This window comes from Pezoporus occidentalis, unplaced genomic scaffold (assembly GCF_034315485.1).
Source record: "Pezoporus occidentalis ecotype Australia unplaced genomic scaffold, CSIRO_AGI_Poc_V1 ctg425, whole genome shotgun sequence".
NCBI lineage: Eukaryota > Metazoa > Chordata > Aves > Psittaciformes > Psittacidae > Pezoporus > Pezoporus occidentalis.
In genome coordinates this window covers 1-21375 of record NW_026915753.1, presented here as the reverse complement: position 1 = coordinate 21375, position 21375 = coordinate 1, and the positions used below count along the sequence as shown (strand labels likewise).

The following is a 21375-nucleotide window of genomic DNA, read 5'->3' as shown; positions in this document are numbered from 1 at the left end:
CATCCATCCATCCATCCATCCATCCATCATCCATCATCCATCCATCATCCATCCATCCATCCATCATCCATCATCCATCCATCCATCATCCATCATCCATCCATCATCCATCCATCATCCATCCATTCATCATCTATCCATCATGCATCCATCATCCATCATCCATCCATCATGCATCCATCATCCATCATCCATCCATCATCCATCATCCATCCATCCATTCATCATCTATCCATCATCCATCATCCATCCAACCATCATCCATCATCCATCATCCATCCATCATCCATCCATCCATCCATCATCCATTGAACCATCATCCATCCATCATCCATCCATCATCCATCCATCATTGATCATCCATCCACCCATCCATCATCCATCCACCCATCATCCATCCATCATCCATCCACCCATCCATCATCCATCCACCCATCCATCATCCATCCATCATCCATCCATCCTCCATCATCCATCCATCATCCATCCACCCATCCATCATCCATCCTTCCACCCACCCACCCACCCACCCCCCACCCAACCACCCTCCATCCTTCCACCCCTTCCTCCCTCCGTCCCTCCCTCCCCCCCCATCCCCACCTTCGCCTTGCCGGTGCTCTGCAGGATGTGCACCAACGCGCAGGCCACCTCCTCCTTGCTCTTCACGCTCAACACGGGCTCCAACACCGCGCACAGCATCCGGTAGTTATTGGTCACGTACTCGGCGAACTCCTTGTAGAGCTCCATGGGGAGGATGCTCATGGTCTGGAACCTGCTCTTCACCCTCAACGCCGGACACCCGGCCTTGCTCTTGCTCCCGCTGGGCTGGCTGAGCGGGTACCACTGCTCGGCGAAGTGCCTGCCGGTGACGCTGGCGATGGGGATGCTCACCATCCCCACGTAGTTGCTCTTGTCCTTCTTCCTCTTCTTATCCGTGTCCTTGTAGAGGTGGAGCCGGATGGTGCGCACGGCCGGGAGGTTGTTGAACTCGAAGTGCTCGCCCCAGAAGACGTTGTCGGTGCGGGCCTTGCTGGTGGTGCGGGCGTAGAGCATGTCGTCCAGGCACAGCTCGCAGTAGTAGCGCTTCTTGGGGGGCAGGTCCCGCGCCTCGATCACCCACAGCTTCAGGACGTTGTCCACCCGACGGCTGTTGTCCTAAATTGGGGGGGGTGGGGGTGTGGGGGGGTGCGGAGGGGAACGGGACGGGAGGACGTGGGGGGGTGAGGATGTGGGGAGCTCGAGGAGGTGGGGATTGGGTGAGGTGGCCACCGGCCATGGGGATGCCAAGGGGAGAGGCCGGCTGAGAGGGGGCACCAGGAGTAGGGACCACCCTGGGGATGGCACCGCCAGTGAGCATCCCCATCCCCATCAATGGGCACCCTCATCCTCACCAGTGAGCATCCCCATCAATGAGCATCCCCATCCCCATCAGTGAGCATCCCCATCCTCACCAGTGAGCATGCCCATCCCCATCAATGAGCATCCCCATCCCCATCAATGAGCATCCTCATCCTCACCAGCAAGCATCCCCATCAATGAGGATCCTCATCCTCACCAGTGAGCATCCCCATCAATGAGCATCCTCATCCTCACCAGTGAGCATCCCCATCAATGAGGATCCTCATCCTCACTAGTGAGCATCCCCATCCTCACCAGTGAGCATCCCCATCCCCATCAATGAGCATCCTCATCCTCACCAGTGAGCATCCCCATCCCCATCAATGAGCATCCCCATCCTCACCAGTGAGCATCCCCATCCTCACCAGTGAGCATCCCCATCCCCATCAATGAGCATCCCCATCCCCATCAATGAGCATCCCCATCCCCATCAATGAGCATCCTCATCCTCACCAGTGAGCATCCCCATCCCCATCAATGAGCATCCCCATCAATGAGCATCCCCACCCTCATCAATGAGCATCCTCATCCTCACCAGTGACCATCTCCATCCCCATCAATGACCATCCCCATTCCCACCAGTGACCATCAGCATCCGCACCAGCTGACCATTCTTACCCATACCCATCCCCACTCATTGACCATCCTCACCCCACCAGCTGATCATCATCACCACTTGACCATCCCCACTCATTGACCATCTTCACCCCACCAGCTGATCATCATCACCACTTGACCATCCCCATCCATTGACCATTCCCATCCCCACCACTTGCCCATCCCCACCAGCTGCCCCCTCACCTTGTTGGGCTTCACAGCCCTCTGCAGGTTCTCGATCCATTTGTCCCTCTCAGCAGCTGAGCGGCAGGCGAAGCACTTGGTCCCAGAAGCCGTGGTCACCTTGAGAGGGGGGGTTGATGATGGTCAAACCCCCATCGAGCATCCATCATCCATCGTCCATCCATCACCCATCGTCCATCCATCATCCGTCATCCATCATCCATTCATCATCCATCCATCATTCATCATTCATCCATCATTCATCATCCATCATCTATCATCCATCATCCATTGTCCACCCATCATCCATCCATCACCCATCCTCCATACTCCATCCTCCATCCATCCATCCATCCATCCATCCACCATCCATCCATCATCCATCCATCATCCATCCATCATCCATCCATGATCCATCATCATCATCCATCCATCCATCCATCCATCCATCCATCCATCCATCCATCCATCCATCCATCATCCATCATCATCCATCCACCCATCCATCATCCATCATCCATCATCATCCATCCATCCATCCATCCATGGCGATGACCGGACACCACGGGGATGGCCGGGGCTCTGGTCCCTACCTCGAAGCAGAACTCCTGGCCCAGGATGCTGCTGTGCACAGCCTTGATGATGGAGTCTTCATCCAGGTTCAGCTCCAGAGCCTCGGCCGCGCTGCTGGGGCTCAGCAGGGACTCGTGCGAATGGGACTCCTTGAAGCTCTGCATCAGCCGGGCCCTGGGTTGGGGCGGGGACAACGTGGGGGGACACCCGGGAGTCACCCCCCCCAACCCCACCAATGGCACCTCCCATGGGGACCCCCCCCCCAACCAAGGCCCCTGAGATGTGGGAGTCTGGGGTCACCCCCAAAAGAGGGGACACCCAAAATAGGGGATCCCGGGGGGGGGCATCTGCCCTAAAATAGGGTGATCACAGCATAAGGACCATCACTTGACCATCTCCATCAGCTGACCATCCTCATCCCCATCACTTGACCATCTCCATCAGCTGACCATCCTCATCCCCATCACTTGACCATCTCCATCAGCTGACCATCCTCATCCCCATCACTTGACCATCTCCATCACTTGACCATCCCCATCACTTGACCATCTCCATCAGTTGACCATCCCCATCACTTGACCATCTCCATCACTAGACCATCTCCATCAGTTGGCCATCCTCATCCCCATCACTAGACCATCCCCATCACTTGACCATCTCCATCAGCTGATCATCCTCATCCCCATCACTTGACCATCTCCATCAGCTGAACATCCTCATCCCCATCACTTGACCATCTCCATCACTTGACCATCCCCATCACTTGACCATCTCCATCAGCTGACCATCCTCATCCCCATCACTTGACCATCCCCATCCTGACCACCTGACCATCTCCATCAGCTGACCATCCTCATCACCATCACTTGACCATCTTCATCACTTGACCATCCTCACCCCATCATTTGACCATCTCCATCAGTTGACCATCCCCATCATTTGACCATCTCCATCAGCTGACCATCCTCATCCCCATCACTTGACCATCCCCACCACCTGACCATCCTCACCCCCATCACTTGACCATCCTCATCCCCACCACCGGACCATCCTCATCACTTGACCATCCCCATCACCACCCCTTGACCATCTCCACCAGTGGACCATCCCCACCCCCACCCCCCCCCCCCTTCAGACCGCCGCCACGCCACCACCGGCGGCTGACGTCGCCGTGACGTCACGGTGACGTCACCCCACCTGTCATGGTCGGCGCTGCGGAAGCGGGGCAGGATCTGACGGAAGCTGCTGGTGCGGTCGAGCTTGGGCTGGCTCTTGGTGCGCTTGATGGAGCTCTTCAGGCGGCGGCTCAGGAAGCCTTGCTGGGGTACAGGCGGCTGAAGGGGGGGCCCATGGGGGGGCCCGGGGGGGTGGGAAGGGTCCGGGGGGCTCAGGGAAGGTCATGGGGATCGGGGGCGGCCAAGGGGTTTGGGGGGCGCAGGGGACCATGGTGGGGATGTGGGGATGGGTGGAGGAGCTGTGGGGATGGGGATGGGGTGGGGTGGGGGGAGTAGGACCAGGGTGACCATGGTGATGGGGGAGGTTGGACCTTGGTTACTATGTCAATGGGTGGTTGGGGTTACCGTGGTGATGGAGGATGTAGGACCAGGGTGACCATGGTGATGGGGGAGGTTGGACCTTGGTTACTATGTCAATGGGTGGTTGGGGTTACCATGGTGATGGAGGATGTAGGACCAGGGTGACCATGGTGATGGGGGAGGTTGGACTTTGGTTACTGTCAATCGGTGGTCGGGGTTACCATGGGGATGGGGGGGGTAGGACCAGGGTGACCATGGTGATGGGGGATGTAGGACCAGGGTGACCATGGTGATGGGGGAGGTTGGACTTTGGTTACTGTCAATCGGTGGTCGGGGTTACCATGGGGATGGGGGGGGTAGGACCAGGGTGACCATGGTGATGGGGGAGGTGACCATGGTGATGGGGGAGGTAGGGCCAGGGTTACCACGGTGATGGGGGATGTATGACCAGGGTCAATATGTCAATGGGTGGTCAGGGTTACTATGGTGATGGGGGATGTAGGACCAGGGTTACAATGGGGATGGAGGGGTAGGACCAGCGTTACCATGGCAATAGGTGGTCAGGGTGACCATGGTGATGGTAGTATAGGAGCAGGGTTACCAGAGGGATGGGTGGTGCAGGAGCAGGGTTACCATAGCAACGAGTGATGTAGGAGCGGGGTTGCCATGGTGACGGGGAGCGTGGGAACAGGGTTGCCATGGTGACGGGTGATGTAGGGCCGAGGTTACCATGGAGATGGGGAGCATAGGAGCAGGGCTACCGCGGCGACGGGTGGTCACGGTTACCATGGCGATGGGAAGCATAGGAACGGCGTTACCATGGCGACGGGTGGTGCAGGACCAGGGTTACCATGGCAACGAGTGATGCAGGAGCAGGGTGCTGGGTGCTCGTGCTTGCCATGGCGATGGTTGTATAGGACCCGGGTTGCCATGGCGACAGGGAGCGTGGGAACGGGGTCACCATGGTGACGGGTGGTACGGGGACCGGGGTTACCATAGCGACGGGTAGCATGCGCCAGGGGTTGCCATGGGGACAGGGCAGGTGGGAGCGGGGTTACCATGGCAGCAGGCATGTGGAGGAGAGGGGGAAGGGGCCGTGTGGGATGGGGGCAACCGCGGTAACACGTGTGTGCACGGGGGGGGGGTAACCATGGCAACAGGCATGGGCAGGACAGGGATAACCAAGGTCATACGTGTGTGCAGGATGGGGTGGCCATAGCAACATACGTGTGTAGGATGAAGCTACCACGGCAACATACGTGTGCATGACCAGGGTAACCAAGGTCATACGTGTGTGCAGGACCAAGGGGGTGACCATGGCAACATACATGTGCATGACGGGATAACCATGGTGACATACATGTGCATGACGGGATAACCATGGTGACATACATGTGCATGATGCAGTAACCACGGCAATCAACATACGTGTGCAGGACACGGTAACCAAGGTCATACGTGTGTGCAGGACCAAGGGGGTGACCATGGCGACATACATGTGCATGATGGGGTAACCGCAGCAACATACATGTGCGGGACCAGCGTAACCACGGCAACATACGTGTGTGGGACCACAATAACTCCAGCAACATACATGTAGCATGATGGGATAACCACAATGACACCCATGTGCGCGATGCAGTAACCATAGCAACATACATGTAGCATGATGGGATAACCACGATGACACCCATGTGCGCGATGCAGTAACCATAGCAACATACATGTAGCATGATGGGATAACCACGATGACACCCATGTGCGCGATGCAGTAACCATAGCAACACACATGTGCAGGCCACGGTAACCACGGCAACACCCGCACGCGGGAGGCTCCAGCAACACGCATGGTGGTGGTGGGGGGGTAACCATGGCGACAGGCGTGTGCGGATGGCGGTAACCATGGCGACAGGCGTGTGCTCACCGAGGGCCGGAAGGGGGGGGCTGGGGGGGCGTCCATGTTGATGCTGTACTGCTTCCCGCCCGGAACGCTCTTCCTACGGGAGCGGCCTCCGTGGTAATCTGGGGACAAGGGGGGGGGGACACACACATAGAAGAGCATGAGGGGACAAGGTGGGGGGACATGGGGGGGACCCCAACATCCCCCCCCCCTCAACTTCCCATTGAGGGGTCCTGATAGGGATATAGGGGGGCTATAGGGGGTCCTGGAGGGAATGGGGGGGTCCCAAAGTTTCTTAGGGGGTCCTGGGGGGGGTTTATGGGGGTCCTGGGGGGGGGGATAAAGGGGTGCTGGGGAGGAGGTTAAGGAGGGATAAGGGAGGGATATGGGGGGGTACGAGGGGGTTATGGGAGGTCAATGGGACCCAGGGGTCCCCCAAGTACTGGGAAGGGACCTGAGGCCCCTCCCTTCATTCCCCTTCCCCCACCCCAAGCTCCCCCCCGTGTGCCCCCCCCACATCCCCGTGTCCTGGGGTCCCCCCAAACTCTGCCCCCCCCAATACCCTTAACCCCCCCCCTTTGGCCTTCATGTCCCCCTAATTCTGCCCCTCCCCCAAATCCCCTTTATCCCCCCTCTCCAAATTATGGGGTCCCCTAAACTCTACCCCCCCCAAACCCCATTAGCCCCCCCTTTGCCCTTGGGCTCCCTTTACCCCTGACCCCCCCCCCCCAATCTCAGGGCTCCCCTTTATATCCCCCTCCCGCAATCTCAGCTCCCCATTATCACCCCCCACTTATATCCCCATCCGCAATCTCAGCTCCCCACAATCTCGCCCCCCCCCCCATTATCACCCCCCTAATCCTGGGGTCCCCCCCATTATCATCCCCCCCCCCAATGCCCCCCCCCCCCCCCCCATCCCCACCCCCCCCCCCCCCCCCCATTTCCTACCAGCCACGGTCCTGCTGCCGCCCTCCAGGCTGAGACGGGGCCCGGGGGGGGGCCCCAGGGTGCCCCGTAGGGCCCAGGGGGGGCCGGGCTGGGGGGGGCCCCACATGGCTCCGCCCCCCCCCTTCTTTTACAGCCCCCCCGGGGCCCCCCCACGAGGCCCGGGGGCAGCCGGGGGGGACCCGGCCCCCGGCCGCATCCCCGCACACGCGGGTGCCACGTGCGGCGGCGGCGGCTCACGCACACGGTCCCTATGGGATGCTTGGGGTCCCTATGGGGTGCAGCAGGTCCCTATGGGGTGCAGCAGGTCCCTATGGGATGCTTGGGGTCCCTATGGGGTGCAGCAGGTCCCTATGGGGTGCACCAGGTCCCTATGGGATGCTTGGGGTCCCTATAGGGTGCAGCAGGTCCCTATGGGGTGCACCAGGTCCCTATGGGATGCTTGGGGTCCCTATAGGGTGCAGCAGGTCCCTATGGGGTGCAGCAAGTCCCTATGGGGTGCAGCAGGTCCCTATGGGATGCTTGGGGTCCCTATGGGGTGCAGCAGGTCCCTATGCGATGCTTGGGGTCCCTATAGGGTGCAGCAGGTCCCTATGCGATGCTTGGGGTCCCTATGGGGTGCAGCAGGTCCCTATGGATGCACCCGGTCCCTATGGGATGCTTGGGGTCCCTATGGGGTGCAGCAGGTCCCTATGGATGCACCCGGTCCCTATGGGATGCTTGGGGTCCCTATGGGGTGCACCAGGTCCCTATGGGTGCACCTGGTCCCTAGGGGGTGCACCAGGTCCCTATGGATGTGCCTGGCCCCTATGGGATGCTTGCGGTCCCTATGGATGTGCCTGGTCCCTATGGGATGCTTGTGGTCCCTATAGGATGTACCCAGTCCCTATAGGATGTACCCAGTCCCTATAGGATGTACCCGGTCCCTATAGGATGTACCCGGTCCCTATGGATGCGCCTGGTCCCTATGGGATGCACCGGATCCCTATGGGATGTGCACACTCACTGTGGGATGTGCATGCTCTCTATGGGCCCCGCATGGTCTCTATGGGCTTTGCACACTCACAACGGGTCTTGCACGCTCACTATGGGGTGTCCCCGGTCCCTATGGGTCCGTCATGGTCTCTATGGGGCTTTGCACACTCACTATGGGCCCTGCATGGTCCCTATGGGCTTTGCACGCTCACTATGGGCCCCTCATGGTCTCTATGGGGCTTTGCACACTCACTATGGGGCCCTGCACGGTCTCTATGGGCCCCGCATGGTCCCTATGGGGCTTTGCACACTCACCACGGGTCTCGCACGCTCACTATGGGATGCACACGCTCGCAACGGCCATTGCACGCTCACCACGGGTCTTGCACGCTCGCTATGGGTCCCGCACGGGCCCTATGGGGCTTTGCACACTCACAGCGGCTCTTGCACACTCACTATGGGATGGGCACGGGCCCTATGGGCCTTGCACACTCACCACGGGCTCTGCACACGTCCCTGCACCCCCAAACGCTTGTGCCCCCCCCCCCAAGCCCTTGCACGCTCGGTACCAGCCGCGCACGCTCAATGTCACCCCAAACGCTTGCACACTCACCCCCCCCCCCCCTTGCACACTCAGCCTCGCACCCGTTTCACCCCGCTCCACACCGTTTCACGCCCGTTCCGGACCCGCTCCACACCGTTTCGGACACGATCAGCACCGTTTCAGACCCGTTTCATGCCGTTCCAGACCCGTTTCACGCCGTTTCAGACCCGTTCCACACCCGTTTCACATCGTTTCAGACCCGTTCAGCGCCGTTTCAGACCCGTTCCGCACCGTTTCAGACCCGTTTCACGCCGTTCCAGACCCGTTCCACGCCGTTTCAGACACGTTCCACGCCGTTTCAGACCCGTTCCGCACCGTTTCAAGCCGTTTCAGACCCGTTCCACACCGTTTCAGACCCGTTCCACACCGTTTCAGACCCGTTCCGCACCGTTTCAGACCCGTTCCACACCGTTTCAAGCCGTTTCAGACCCGTTCCACACCGTTTCAGACCCGTTCCACACCGTTTCAAGCCGTTTCAGACCCGTTCCGCACCGTTTCAAGCCGTTTCAGACCCGTTCCACACCGTTTCAGACCCGTTCCACACCGTTTCAAGCCGTTTCAGACCCTTTCCACACCGTTTCAGACCCGTTCCACACCGTTTCAAGCCGTTTCAGACCCGTTCCACACCGTTTCAGACCCGTTCCACACCGTTTCAGACCCGTTCCACACCCGTTCCACACCGTTCCAGACCCGTTTCACGCCGTTCCACACTCACCCTCCCGCCGCCACCGCCCCGCGCGCTCACGCTCCGCCCCCGCCGCGCGCACCCCGCTGGCCCCGCCCCCTTCTCACTTCCCCCCCCCCCCCCCCGCTTCGGGTGCGCGCGGCGCCGCCCCGGACCTAGGGGGGAGGATGGGGGGGGGGGGCGAATGGGGAGGGGGCGGGGCGATGGTTGCCAAGGGAAACGGTGGCCACGCCCCCTCCTCCCCCCCCGTGGGAACCCGCAGTGACGTCACCGCGGTGTCAATGGAGGGGGGGTGGCACTGGTGGGGATGGGGATGGTGGCACTGGTGGTACTGGTGGTGATGGGGGCACTGGTGGGGATGGGGATGGTGGCACTGGTGGTACTGGTGGTGATGGTGGCACTGGTGGTGATGGGGATGGTGGCACTGGTGGTACTGGTAGTGATGGGGGCACTGGTGGTACTGGTGGGGATGGTGGCACTGGTGGGGATGGGGATGGTGGCTGGTGGTACTGGTGGGGATGGTGGCACTGGTGGGGATGGGGATGGTGGCACTGGTGGTACTGGTGGATGGGGGCACTGGTGGGGATGGGGATGGTGGCACTGGTGGGGATGGGGATGGGGGCACTGGTGATGATAGGGATGGTGGCACTGGTGATACTGGCGGCACTGGTGGCAATGGGAATGGTGGCACTGGTGGTACTGGTGGTGATGGGGATGGTGGCACTGGTGGTACTGGTGGTGATGGGGGCACTGGTGGGGATGGGGATGGTGGCACTGGTGGTACTGGTGGGGATGGGGGCACTGGTGGGGATGGGGATGGTGGCACTGGTGGTACTGGTAGTGATGGGGGCACTGGTGGTACTGGTGGGGATGGTGGCACTGGTGGGGATGGGGATGGTGGCACTGGTGGTACTGGTGGGGATGGTGGCAGTGGTGACACTGCTAGTGATGGGGATGGGGTCACTGGTGATACTGGAGGCACTGGTGGTGATGGGGACAGTGATAATGGTGGCACTGGTGGCCATAAGGATGGTGGCACTGGTGGGGATGATAGCACTGGTGATCACAAGGATGGTGGCACTGGGGATGGTGGTGGCCATGGGAATGGTGGCACTGGTGGCACTGGTGGTGATGGGAACGGTGGCACTGGTGGCACTGGGGGTGATGGGAACGGTGGCACTGGTGGCACGGTGGCACTGGTGGCACTGGGGGTGATGGGAATGGTGGCACTGGTGGCACTGGGGGTGATGGGAATGGTGGCACTGGTGGCACTGGTGGTGATGGGAACGGTGGCACTGGTGGCACTGGTGGTGATGGGAATGGTGGCACTGGTGGCACTGGTGGTGATGGGAACGGTGGCACTGGTGGCACTGGGGGTGATGGCCGGTGGCACTGGTGGCCCTGGCTGGTGGCACTGGTGGCACTGGTGGTGATGGGAATGGTGGCACTGGTGGCACTGGTGGTGATGGGAACGGTGGCACTGGTGGCACTGGGGGTGATGGGAACGGTGGCACTGGTGGCACTGGGGGTGATGGTGACACTGGTGGCACTGGTGACACTGGATGGTGGTGATGGTGGCACTGGATGGTGGTGATGGTGATGATGGTGACACTGGTGACACTGGATGGTGATGATGGCGACACTGGTGACACTGGATGGTGACACTGGTGGCACTGGTGACACTGGATGGTGGTGATGGTGACACTGGTGACACTGGATGGTGATGATGGTGATGATGGTGACACTGGTGACACTGGATGGTGGTGATGGTGACACTGGTGACACTGGATGGTGATGATGGTGACACTGGTGGCACTGGATGGTGACACTGGTGGCACTGGTGACACTGGATGGTGATGATGGTGACACTGGTGACACTGGATGGTGATGATGGTGGCACTGGATGGTGATGATGGTGGCACTGGATGGTGGTGATGGTGACACTGGTGGCACTGGTGACACTGGATGGTGACACTGATGGCACTGGTGGCACTGGTGGCACTGGATGGTGATGATGGTGATGATGGTGACACTGGTGGCGCTGGATGGTGGTGTCGGTGATGATGGTGACACTGGTGGCACTGGATGGTGGTGATGGTGGTGATGGTGATGATGGTGATGATGGTGACAGTGGTGACAGTGGTAAGAGTGGATGGTGATGGTGGTGATGATGGTGACACTGGGTGGTGACACTGGTGACACTGGTGACACTGGTGACAGTGGTAAGAGTGGATGGTGATGGTGGTGATGATGGTGACACTGGGTGGTGACACTGGTGACACTGGTGACAGTGGTAAGAGTGGATGGTGATGGTGGGGATGATGGTGACACTGGATGGTGGCACTGGATGGTGATGGTGGTGATGGTGGTGACACTGGATGGTGACACCGGTGACACTGGTGGCCATGGGGAGGGGGTGGCACTGGTGACACCGGTGCTGGTGACCACGGTGATGGGCGCCGGCGGGTGTCACCCCCCCCCCCCATCCCCATCCCCGTTCCCATCCCCGTTCCTGTTCCCATCCCGTTCCCATGGCAACGCGTTCGGCGCCGTCACAACGCACCGGGAGGAAACGGGGGAGGGGGCGGGGCTAAATGGGAGGGGGCGGAGCCTCCGGGGGTCCTCCCTCCCCCTTCCATGTGTCCCCTCGTGTCCCCTCCCCCCCCCCCCACGACCACCCACGGAGGGGGGGGGTGGGGAGGGGCGGGGTCATGACCTCGGAGCCCTGGGTCCATTGGGGGGGGGGTGGGATGGGAAAGGGGGGGGTGGGGAGGGATGGGAAAAGGAGGGGGAGGGATTCGGGGGGGTGGGGGGGAGGGGAGGGCGGGGTCATGACCTCGGACCCCCCTTGGTCCATTTTGGGGTGGTTTTGGGCTGTTTTGGGGGTGTTTTGCGGGGGGGGGGGGGGGTTGGGTAAGGACCAACCCCCACCCCCTCCCCCCCCCCCCAACCTTCCCCTCCCCGCGGGGTTTCCCTAGCAACGGTTGCCGGGCAGCCATGCGTGCCTCCCGCGAGCATTATGGGATGGCTGTGGCCGGGCTCTAGGAGCGGCTGGCATCAATGTGGGAAAGGAAGGGGGGGGTGTCTAAACCACCCCCTCCCCCCACCTTTCCCCCATCCCCCCCCCCAATTTAACGTGGTCCAACCCATAACGGGGCCCCCCCCATAAGGCCGGTACCGTGCTCGGGATGGGGCCTCCCCTCCACCGGGACGCTGACGGTCCGGCGCAGCAGTTTACTCCGGCACGGTTCGCTCCTTCGATCCCGGATGAGCAAAGGATGGATCTGGGATAACGATGGGGGAAAACGGGAGGGGTGGTGGGGGGGGGGGGTGTCATAAACCGAGCAATATGACCCCCCCCCTCCCCCATATGTTCCCAATGCATCCCATCGCATCCCCCCCCCCTTTCTCCTTCATCCCTCACCTCCTCCTCATCCAGCATCAGCAGCTGGTTCCCGGAGATGATGCAGAACCGGGGGTTCCAGGGCGGCCGCTCGTAAGGGGAGGGGGCGTAGGGCCCGCGTGCCAAGGGGGGGGGGCCTCGCACATCTGGGGGGTCCCCCCCATGGGGGCAGAGGGTCACATCTGGGACGCCCCTCCCCCCATAGAGCCGCTCCTTTCCCTTCCCCCCCCCCCTTTTCCCCTTGCATCCCTATACCCCCAATGCAACCAGCATCCTGCATCCCGGCGTTGCCTTGGCAACCGGGGGGCTCAAAATGGGGTCTATGGGTCCTTCAGGGTGGGGCTAGGGGACCAAAATGGGGTCCTTGGGGACTTCAGGGTGCGGTGGGGGGGGAAAAGGGGGTGCTTGGGTGCTTTGCGGTTGGGGGGGGCCCAAAATGGGGGCTTTAAATGGGGGGGGGGCAAAATGGGGCCTTTGGGTGCTATAGGGTGGGTGGTGAGCAAAATGAGGTCCATGGGTGCTATGCGGGGGGGTGCAAAACGGGCTCCATGGGTGCTTCAGAGGGGGGGTGAGGGCCTAAATGGGTGCTTCAGGGTGGGGGCCCCCCCCAAGGCCTCCCACGCTATGGGGGGGGGGGTGAGGCCTTAACACCCCCCCCCAGCCCCGGCCCCATTTTGGAAGTGGGTCAGGCCAGGCCCTGGGGACCCCCCCGTCCTGATGCCCCCCCCCCCCCCCCCCTCCGGTACCGGAACCGGACACGGAACCGGTTACATCCCCCCCCCCCCCCCCCACCGGGTCGGGCCCTCCCCAAGGGAACGGTAGCACTGGGGTCCGTGTATTCATGGCAGCAACATCACCCCCCCCCCCCAGTACCGGCATCCCCCCGGTACCGGTATAACCGGGTACCAGCATCCCCCCGGTACCAGCATCACCAGGGACCGGTATCACCGGGTACCAGCATCCTCCCACGATCCCGGCCCCCCCCCCCCTTCCCCCCCCCTCACCACCCCCCCCCCACCCCCCCCATACCGGCTCCCCCGGTACCAGCATCAACCCGGTACCGGCATCACCAAGGACCGGACCACCCCCGGTACCAGCATCCTCCGGTACCGGTATAACCGGGTACCAGCATCCCCCCGGTAACAGCATCCTCCCACGGCCCCCCCCCCCCAGTACCGGCCCTACTGGGTACCAGCATCCTCCAGTATCCCCCCCCCGGTCCCTAACCCCGTTCCCGGTCTGTACCGGTATCACCGGGTACCAGCATCCTCCCACGGGCCCGTTCACCCCGGCTCCGGCCCCATCGGGTACCAACATCCCCCGGTACCCACATCCCTCGCCCTCGCTGCCAGCATCCCCCCGTTGCGGTACCACCGCCTCCCAGCATCCCCCAGTTACCGGTATCACCGGTATCATCCTCCCACGGGCCCGGTGGTGGTGGTACCCCACCCCCCCCCTCACCCCCCACCCCCCATCTCACCCACCCCCCCCCCCTCCCCTTTTTGGTCCTGGCATCGCTGGGTACCAGCATCCTCCGGTCCCAGCATCCCCCGTTATCCCGTTATCCCGGGTCCCAGCATCCCTCGGTCTCCCGTTATCCCGGGTCCCAGCATCCCCCGCTGCGGATCCCCCCGCCCCCACCGCTCCGGTTGTGGGGCAGGGTCCGACCTCACCCCCCCCCCCCCCCCCCCCTTCCCCCGTTATCGGGGTCCCCCCCCCCCCGTTACCGGTACCTCGGAAGGGGACATAGGACATGGTGGTTCCAGCGGCTGCTTCCCCCGGCGCGGGCGGCGCGGGGGGGCGGGGGGAGGGGCCGCGGGAGGGGGAGGGGCCAAGAAGGGGTGGGGGGAGGGGCCATGGAAGGGAGGGAGGGGGGGGGGAGGGAGGGAGGGGCCAGGAGGGGGGGAGGGGCTTGGGGGGAGAGGGGGAGGGGGCGTGGGAGGAGGAGGAGGAGGAGGAGGGGGGAGGGGCTATGGAGGAGGAGGGGGGGGGCGTGGGAGGAGGGGGGGGTGGGGTTTGGGGGGAGGGGATTAAAGGGGGGGAGGGGGAAGGGGGGGTTTAAGGGGCCCCATTGGTACCAATGGCACCAGTGGCACCAGTACAGTACCAGTGGCACCAGTGGCACCAGTACGATACGAGTGACACAAGTGAGACCAGTAACACCAGTGACACCAGTGGCACCAGTATAACACCGGTGGCACCAGTATAATACCAGTGAGACCCAGTAACACCACTGACATCAATGGCACCAGTATAACACCAATGACACCGGTGACACCAGTGGCACCAGTATAACACCGGTGGCACCAGTATAATACCAGTGAGACCCAGTAACACCACTGACATCAATGGCACCAGTATAACACCAATGACACCGGTGGCACCAGTGGCACCAGTATAATACCAGTGAGACCCAGTAACACCACTGACATCAATGGCACCAGTATAACACCAATGACACCAATGGCACCAGTGTAATACCAGTGGCACCAGTGGGACCAGTAACGCCAGTGACATCAATTGCACCAGTATAACAGCGGTGGCACCAGTATAACACCGGTGGCACCAGTATAATACCAGTGAGACCCAGTAACACCACTGACATCAATGGCACCAGTATAACACCAATGACACCAGTGGCACCAGTACAATACCAGTGGCACCAGTGACACCAGTATAACACCAATGACACCGGTGACACCGATGGCACCAGTATAACACCAGTGGCACCATTGGCACCAGTGACACCAATGGCACCAGTATAATACCAGTGGCACCAGTATAATACCAGTGGCACCAGTGACACCAGTATAACACCAATGACACCGGTGACACCGATGGCAGCAGTATAATACCAGCGGCACCAGTGACACCAGTATAACACCAATGACACCGGTGACACCGATGGCACCAGTATAACACCAATGACACCAGTGACACCAATGGCAGCAGTATAATACCAGTGGCACCAGTGACACCAGTATAACACCAATGACACCGGTGACACCAATGGCACCAGTATACCACCAGTGGCACCATTGGCACCAGTGACACCAATGGCACCAGTATAATACCAGTGGCACCAGTGGGACCAGTAACGCCAGTGACATCAATTGCACCAGTATAACACCAGTGGCACCAGTATAACACCAGTGGCACCAGTATAACACCAGTGGCACCAGTGACACCAATGACACCAGTATAATACCAGTGGCACCAGTGACACCAGTATAACACCAATGACACCGGTGACACCGATGGCACCAGTATAATACCAGTGGCACCAGTGACACCAGTATAACACCAATGACACCGGTGACACTGATGGCACCAGTATAATACCAGTGGCACCAGTGACACCAGTATAACACCAATGGCACCAGTATAATACCAGTGGCACCGGTGATACCAGTATAATACCAGTGATACCAGTATAACACCAGTGACACCAATGGCACCAGTATCATACCAGTATCGTACCAGTATCACACCAGTGACACCAATGGGACCAGTATACCAGTATCACACCAGTATCGCACCAGTATCACACCAGTATCGCACCAGTATCACACCAGTATCGCACCAGTACAACACCAGTACAACACCAGTACAACACCAGTATCACACCAGTATCGCACCAGTACAACACCAGTATAACACCAGTATCGCACCAGTATAACACCAGTATAACACCAGTACAACACCAGTATAACACCAGTACAACACCAGTATAGCACCAGTACAACACCAGTATAACACCAGTATAACACCAGTATCGCACCAGTATCACACCAGTATAACACCAGTATAACACCAGTATAACACCAGTATCGCACCAATACAACACCAGTATCACACCAGTACAACACCAGTACAACACCAGTATAACACCAGTATAACACCAGTATAACACCAGTATAACACCAGTATCACACCAGTATAACACCAGTACAACACCAGTATAACACCAGTATAACACCAGTATAACACCAGTATAACACCAGTACAACACCAGTACAACACCAGTATCACACCAGTATAACACCAGTACAACACCAGTATAACACCAGTATAACACCAGTATAACACCAGTATAACACCAGTATAACACCAGTACAACACCAGTATAACACCAGTATAACACCAGTACAGCACCAGTATAACACCAGTACAACACCAGTATAACACCAGTATCACCATTGGCTCCCAGCGTCCCCATTCACCGCCCCCCCCCAACTTCGACCACGCCCCCTTCCGATGACGTCACAGGGAAGGGGCGGAGCCTGTCGGTGACGCGCGCGGCGGTGGCTGGGCGGGAGGGGCGGTGGCTGGGCGGGAGGGGCGGGGGGGCGGGGCCAGCCGGGTCACGTGGGGGCGGCCGCCGAGCGGCGCGTGCGGCGGCGGGTACGGGCGGGGGAGGGGGGAGAGGAGTTTTGGGGGGGGGGAGGGGTCTGGATGTGGGGCTGGGGGGGTCCCTATATGGGGCTGGGGGTGTATGTGGGGCTGTAAGGGGTATATGGGGCTGGATGCTGTATATGGGGCTGGATATGGGGCTGGATATGGGGCTGGATGCTGGATATGGGGCTGGATGCTGGATATGGGGCTGGATGCTGGATATGGGGCTGGATATGGGGCTGGATATGGGGCTGGATATGGGGCTGGATATGGGGCTGGATATGGGGCTGGATGCTGGATATGGGGCTGGATATGGGGCTGGATGCTGTATATGGGGCTGGATATGGGGCTGGGGGCTGGATATGGGGCTGGATGCTGTATATGGGGCTGGATATGGGGCTGGATGCTGTATATGGGGCTGTATATGGGGCTGGATGCTGTATATGGGGCTGGATGCTGGATATGGGGCTGGATGCTGGATATGGGGCTGGATGCTGTATATGGGGCTGTATATGGGGCTGGATATGGGGCTGGATATGGGGCTGGATGCTGTATATGGGGCTGGATGCTGGATATGGGGCTGGATATGGGGCTGGATGCTGTATATGGGGCTGGATATGGGGCTGTATGCTGTCTATGGGGCTGGATATGGGGCTGGATGCTGTATATGGGGCTGTATATGGGGCTGTATATGGGGCTGGATGCTGTATATGGGGCTGGATATGGGGCTGTATGCTGTATATGGGGCTGTATATGGGGCTGGATGCTGTATATGGGGCTGGATATGGGGCTGGATGCTGTATATGGGGCTGGATATGGGGCTGGATGCTGTATATGGGGCTGGATATGGGGCTGGATGCTGGATATGGGGCTGGATATGGGGCTGGATGCTGTATATGGGGCTGGATATGGGGCTGGATGCTGTATATGGGGCTGTATATGGGGCTGGATGCTGTATATGGGGCTGGATATGGGGCTGGATGCTGGATATGGGGCTGGATGCTGGATATGGGGCTGGATATGGGGCTGGATGCTGGATATGGGGCTGGATGCTGGATATGGGGCTGGATGCTGGATATGGGGCTGGATATGGGGCTGGATGCTGTATATGGGGCTGTATATGGGGCTGGATGCTGTATATGGGGCTGGATATGGGGCTGGATGCTGGATATGGGGCTGTCTATGGGGCTGTATATGGGGCTGGATGCTGTATATGGGGCTGTATATGGGGCTGGATGCTGTATATGGGGCTGGATATGGGGCTGGATGCTGTATATGGGGCTGTATATGGGGCTGGATGCGGTATGTGGGGCTGGATATGGGGCTGGATGCTGTATATGGGGCTGGATATGGGGCTGGATGCTGTCTATGGGGCTGGATATGGGGCTGGATGCTGTATATGGGGCTGGATATGGGGCTGGATGCTGTATATGGGGCTGGATATGGGGCTGGATGCTGTATATGGGGCTGGATATGGGGCTGGATGCGGTATGTGGGGCTGGAGGGGCTCTCTATAGGGGGCTGAGAGGTTCTGTATGGGGCAGGGGGGGCTGTGGGGCAGCCGTGGGGCTCACTGGCCATCTCTCCCCACAGGACGGGACAGCGCCGGCTCTGCCTCACATGAAGTTGGTTTTGGGGGTGAGTTCCCTGCCCCATGGCCGGGCTGTAATGACGGGGCGGGGGGGGGTATCGTGACATGGGGCTATCGTGACACAGACTATCGTGCCATGGCATCTATATTGCGACAGGGATGGTGCTATCATGACATAGCACCTCTATCGTGACATAGCATCTCTATCGTGATATAGCATCTGTATCGTGACAGATGTGCTATCACGACATAGCATCTATATCATGACAGACATGGTGCTATCATGACATAGCATTTCTATCACAACACAGCGTCTCTATTGTGACAGACATGGTGCTGTTGTGACACAGCATCTCTATCATGACGTAGCATCTCTATCACAACATGGTATCTCTATTGCGACACAGCATCTCTATCGTGACAGACACGGACATAGCTTCTCTATCATGACGCAGCATCTCTATCGTGACAGACACGGACATAGCACCTCTATCGTGACACAAAATCTCTGTTGCAACAGACATGGACATAACGTCTCTATCACGACACACACGGACATAGCATCTCTATCGTGACAGACACGGCCATAGCATCTCTATTGTGACACAGCATCTCTATTGTGACAGACATGGTGCTATCGTGAGATAGCATCTGTACTGAACCATGGCATCTGTCGTGACACAGCATCTCTATTGTGACATAGCATCTATATCACACCATGGCATCTTTATTGTGACACAGCATCTCTATCGTGACACAGCATCTCTATCACGACATAGCATCTGTATTGCGACATAGCATCTATATCCCACCACATCTCTACTGCGACATAGCATCTCTATCATGACATAGCATCTATAGCTCAACACAGCATCTCTGTCGCGACATAGCATCTATATCGCACCACATCTCTATGGCGACACAGCATCTCTATCGCGACATAGCATCTGTATTGCGACATAGCATCTATATCGCACCACATCTCTATCGCGACACAGCATCTCTATCGCGACATAGCATCTCTATCGCACCACATCTCTATCGCGACGCAGCATCTCTATCGCGACGCAGCATCTCTATCGCGACGCAGCATCTCTATCGCGACGCAGCATCTCTATCGCGACGCAGCATCTCTGTCGCACCACATCTCTATTGTGACATAGCATCTCTATCGCGACGCAGCATCTCTATCGCGACGCAGCATCTCTATCGCAACACAGCATCTCTATCGCAACACAGCATCTCTATCGCGACGCAGCATCTCTGTCGCGACATAGCATCTCTATCACGACGCAGCATCTCTATCGCGACACAGCATCTCTATCGCGACAGCATCTCTATCGCGACACAGCATCTCTGTTGCGACGCAGCATCTCTATCGCGACGCAGCATCTCTATCGCGACGCAGCATCTCTGTCGCGACACAGCATCTCTGTCGCAACGCAGCATCTCTATCGCGACGCAGCATCTCTGTCGCGACATAGCATCTCTATCGCGACACAGCATCTCTATCGCGACGCAGCATCTCTATCGCGACGCAGCATCTCTATCGCGACGCAGCATCTCTGTCGCGACATAGCATCTCTATCGCGACACAGCATCTCTGTCGCGACACAGCATCTCTATCGTGACACAGCATCTCTGTCGCGACATAGCATCTCTATCGCGACGCAGCATCTCTATCGCGACGCAGCATCTCTATCGCGACGCAGCATCTCTATCGCGACACAGCATCTCTATCGCGACGCAGCATCTCTATCGCGACAGGCGCTGGCACTGGTGACGCTGACGGTGACCCTGCAGGGGCTGGGCCGGCGCCTGCTCTCCATGGCCTCCACCCCCCGTGACCCCCCCGGTGACCCCCCCGGTGACCCCTACGACCCCGGCACCGTCTCGGCCGCCTTCGTCACCTGCCCCAATGAGACGGTGGCCAAGGAGCTGGCCAGGTGAGGTCACGGGGGGGTCACGGGGTCACGGGGGGGGTCACGGGGTCACGGGGGGGGTCACGGGGTCACCGGGGGGGGTCACGAGGTGACGCTGTCCCCCCCAGGGCCATGGTGGAGCAGAAGCTGGCGGCTTGTGTGAACGTCCTGCCCCACATCACCTCCATGTGAGAGCATGGCTATGGGGTGGAGGGTGGGGTGTGGGGTGTGGGGTGTGGGGTGTGGGGGGTGAGTGTGGGGGTGTGGGGGGTGGGGGGTGGGGGGTGTGGGGTGTGGGATATGGGGTTATGGGGTATGGGGTTATTATGGGGTGTGGGGTTATGGTTATTGGGGTTATTATGGGATATGGGGTGTGGGATATGGGGTGTGGGGCATGGGATGTATGGGGTATAGGATGTATGGGGTATGGGGTGTGGGGTATGGGATATGGGGTGTGGGGTGTGGATATGGGGTTATGGGGGGTGGGGTGTGGGGTTATGGGGTGTGGGGTATGGGATATGGTGTATGGGGTGTGGGGTATGGGATATGGGGTGTGGGGTGTGGGGTATGGGATATGGTGTATGGGGTGTGGGGTGTGGGGTATGGGGTGTGGGGTGTGGGGTGTAGGATATGGGGTTATGGGGTGTGGGGTGTAGGATATGGGGTTAT

At 59.5% G+C, this 21375-nt stretch overlaps 2 protein-coding genes across 2 annotated transcripts in view; one reads left to right on the top strand and one right to left on the bottom strand.

Moving 5' to 3' along the window:
- The window catches only part of SYNGAP1 (synaptic Ras GTPase activating protein 1), a 33424-nt gene extending 18811 nt beyond the window's left edge, over positions 1-14613 (bottom strand). Inside the window, 8 exon segments of the mRNA XM_062634417.1 lie at positions 601-1155; positions 2200-2298; positions 2772-2925; positions 3949-4070; positions 6211-6308; positions 12574-12679; positions 12820-12944; positions 14532-14613. Coding sequence (XP_062490401.1) covers positions 601-1155; positions 2200-2298; positions 2772-2925; positions 3949-4070; positions 6211-6308; positions 12574-12679; positions 12820-12944; positions 14532-14553 — 1281 coding nt within the window. The 5' untranslated portion in view covers positions 14554-14613.
- A 4131-nt stretch (positions 14614-18744) lies between these two features.
- Positions 18745-20898, top strand: LOC134171836 (protein CutA-like). The gene is made up of 3 exons (XM_062634415.1): positions 18745-18831; positions 20552-20730; positions 20835-20898. Exons 1-3 carry the CDS (start codon positions 18814-18816, stop codon positions 20896-20898), a joined length of 261 nt encoding a protein of 86 aa, XP_062490399.1. The 5' UTR covers positions 18745-18813.
- Positions 20899-21375: the final 477 nt, after the last annotated feature.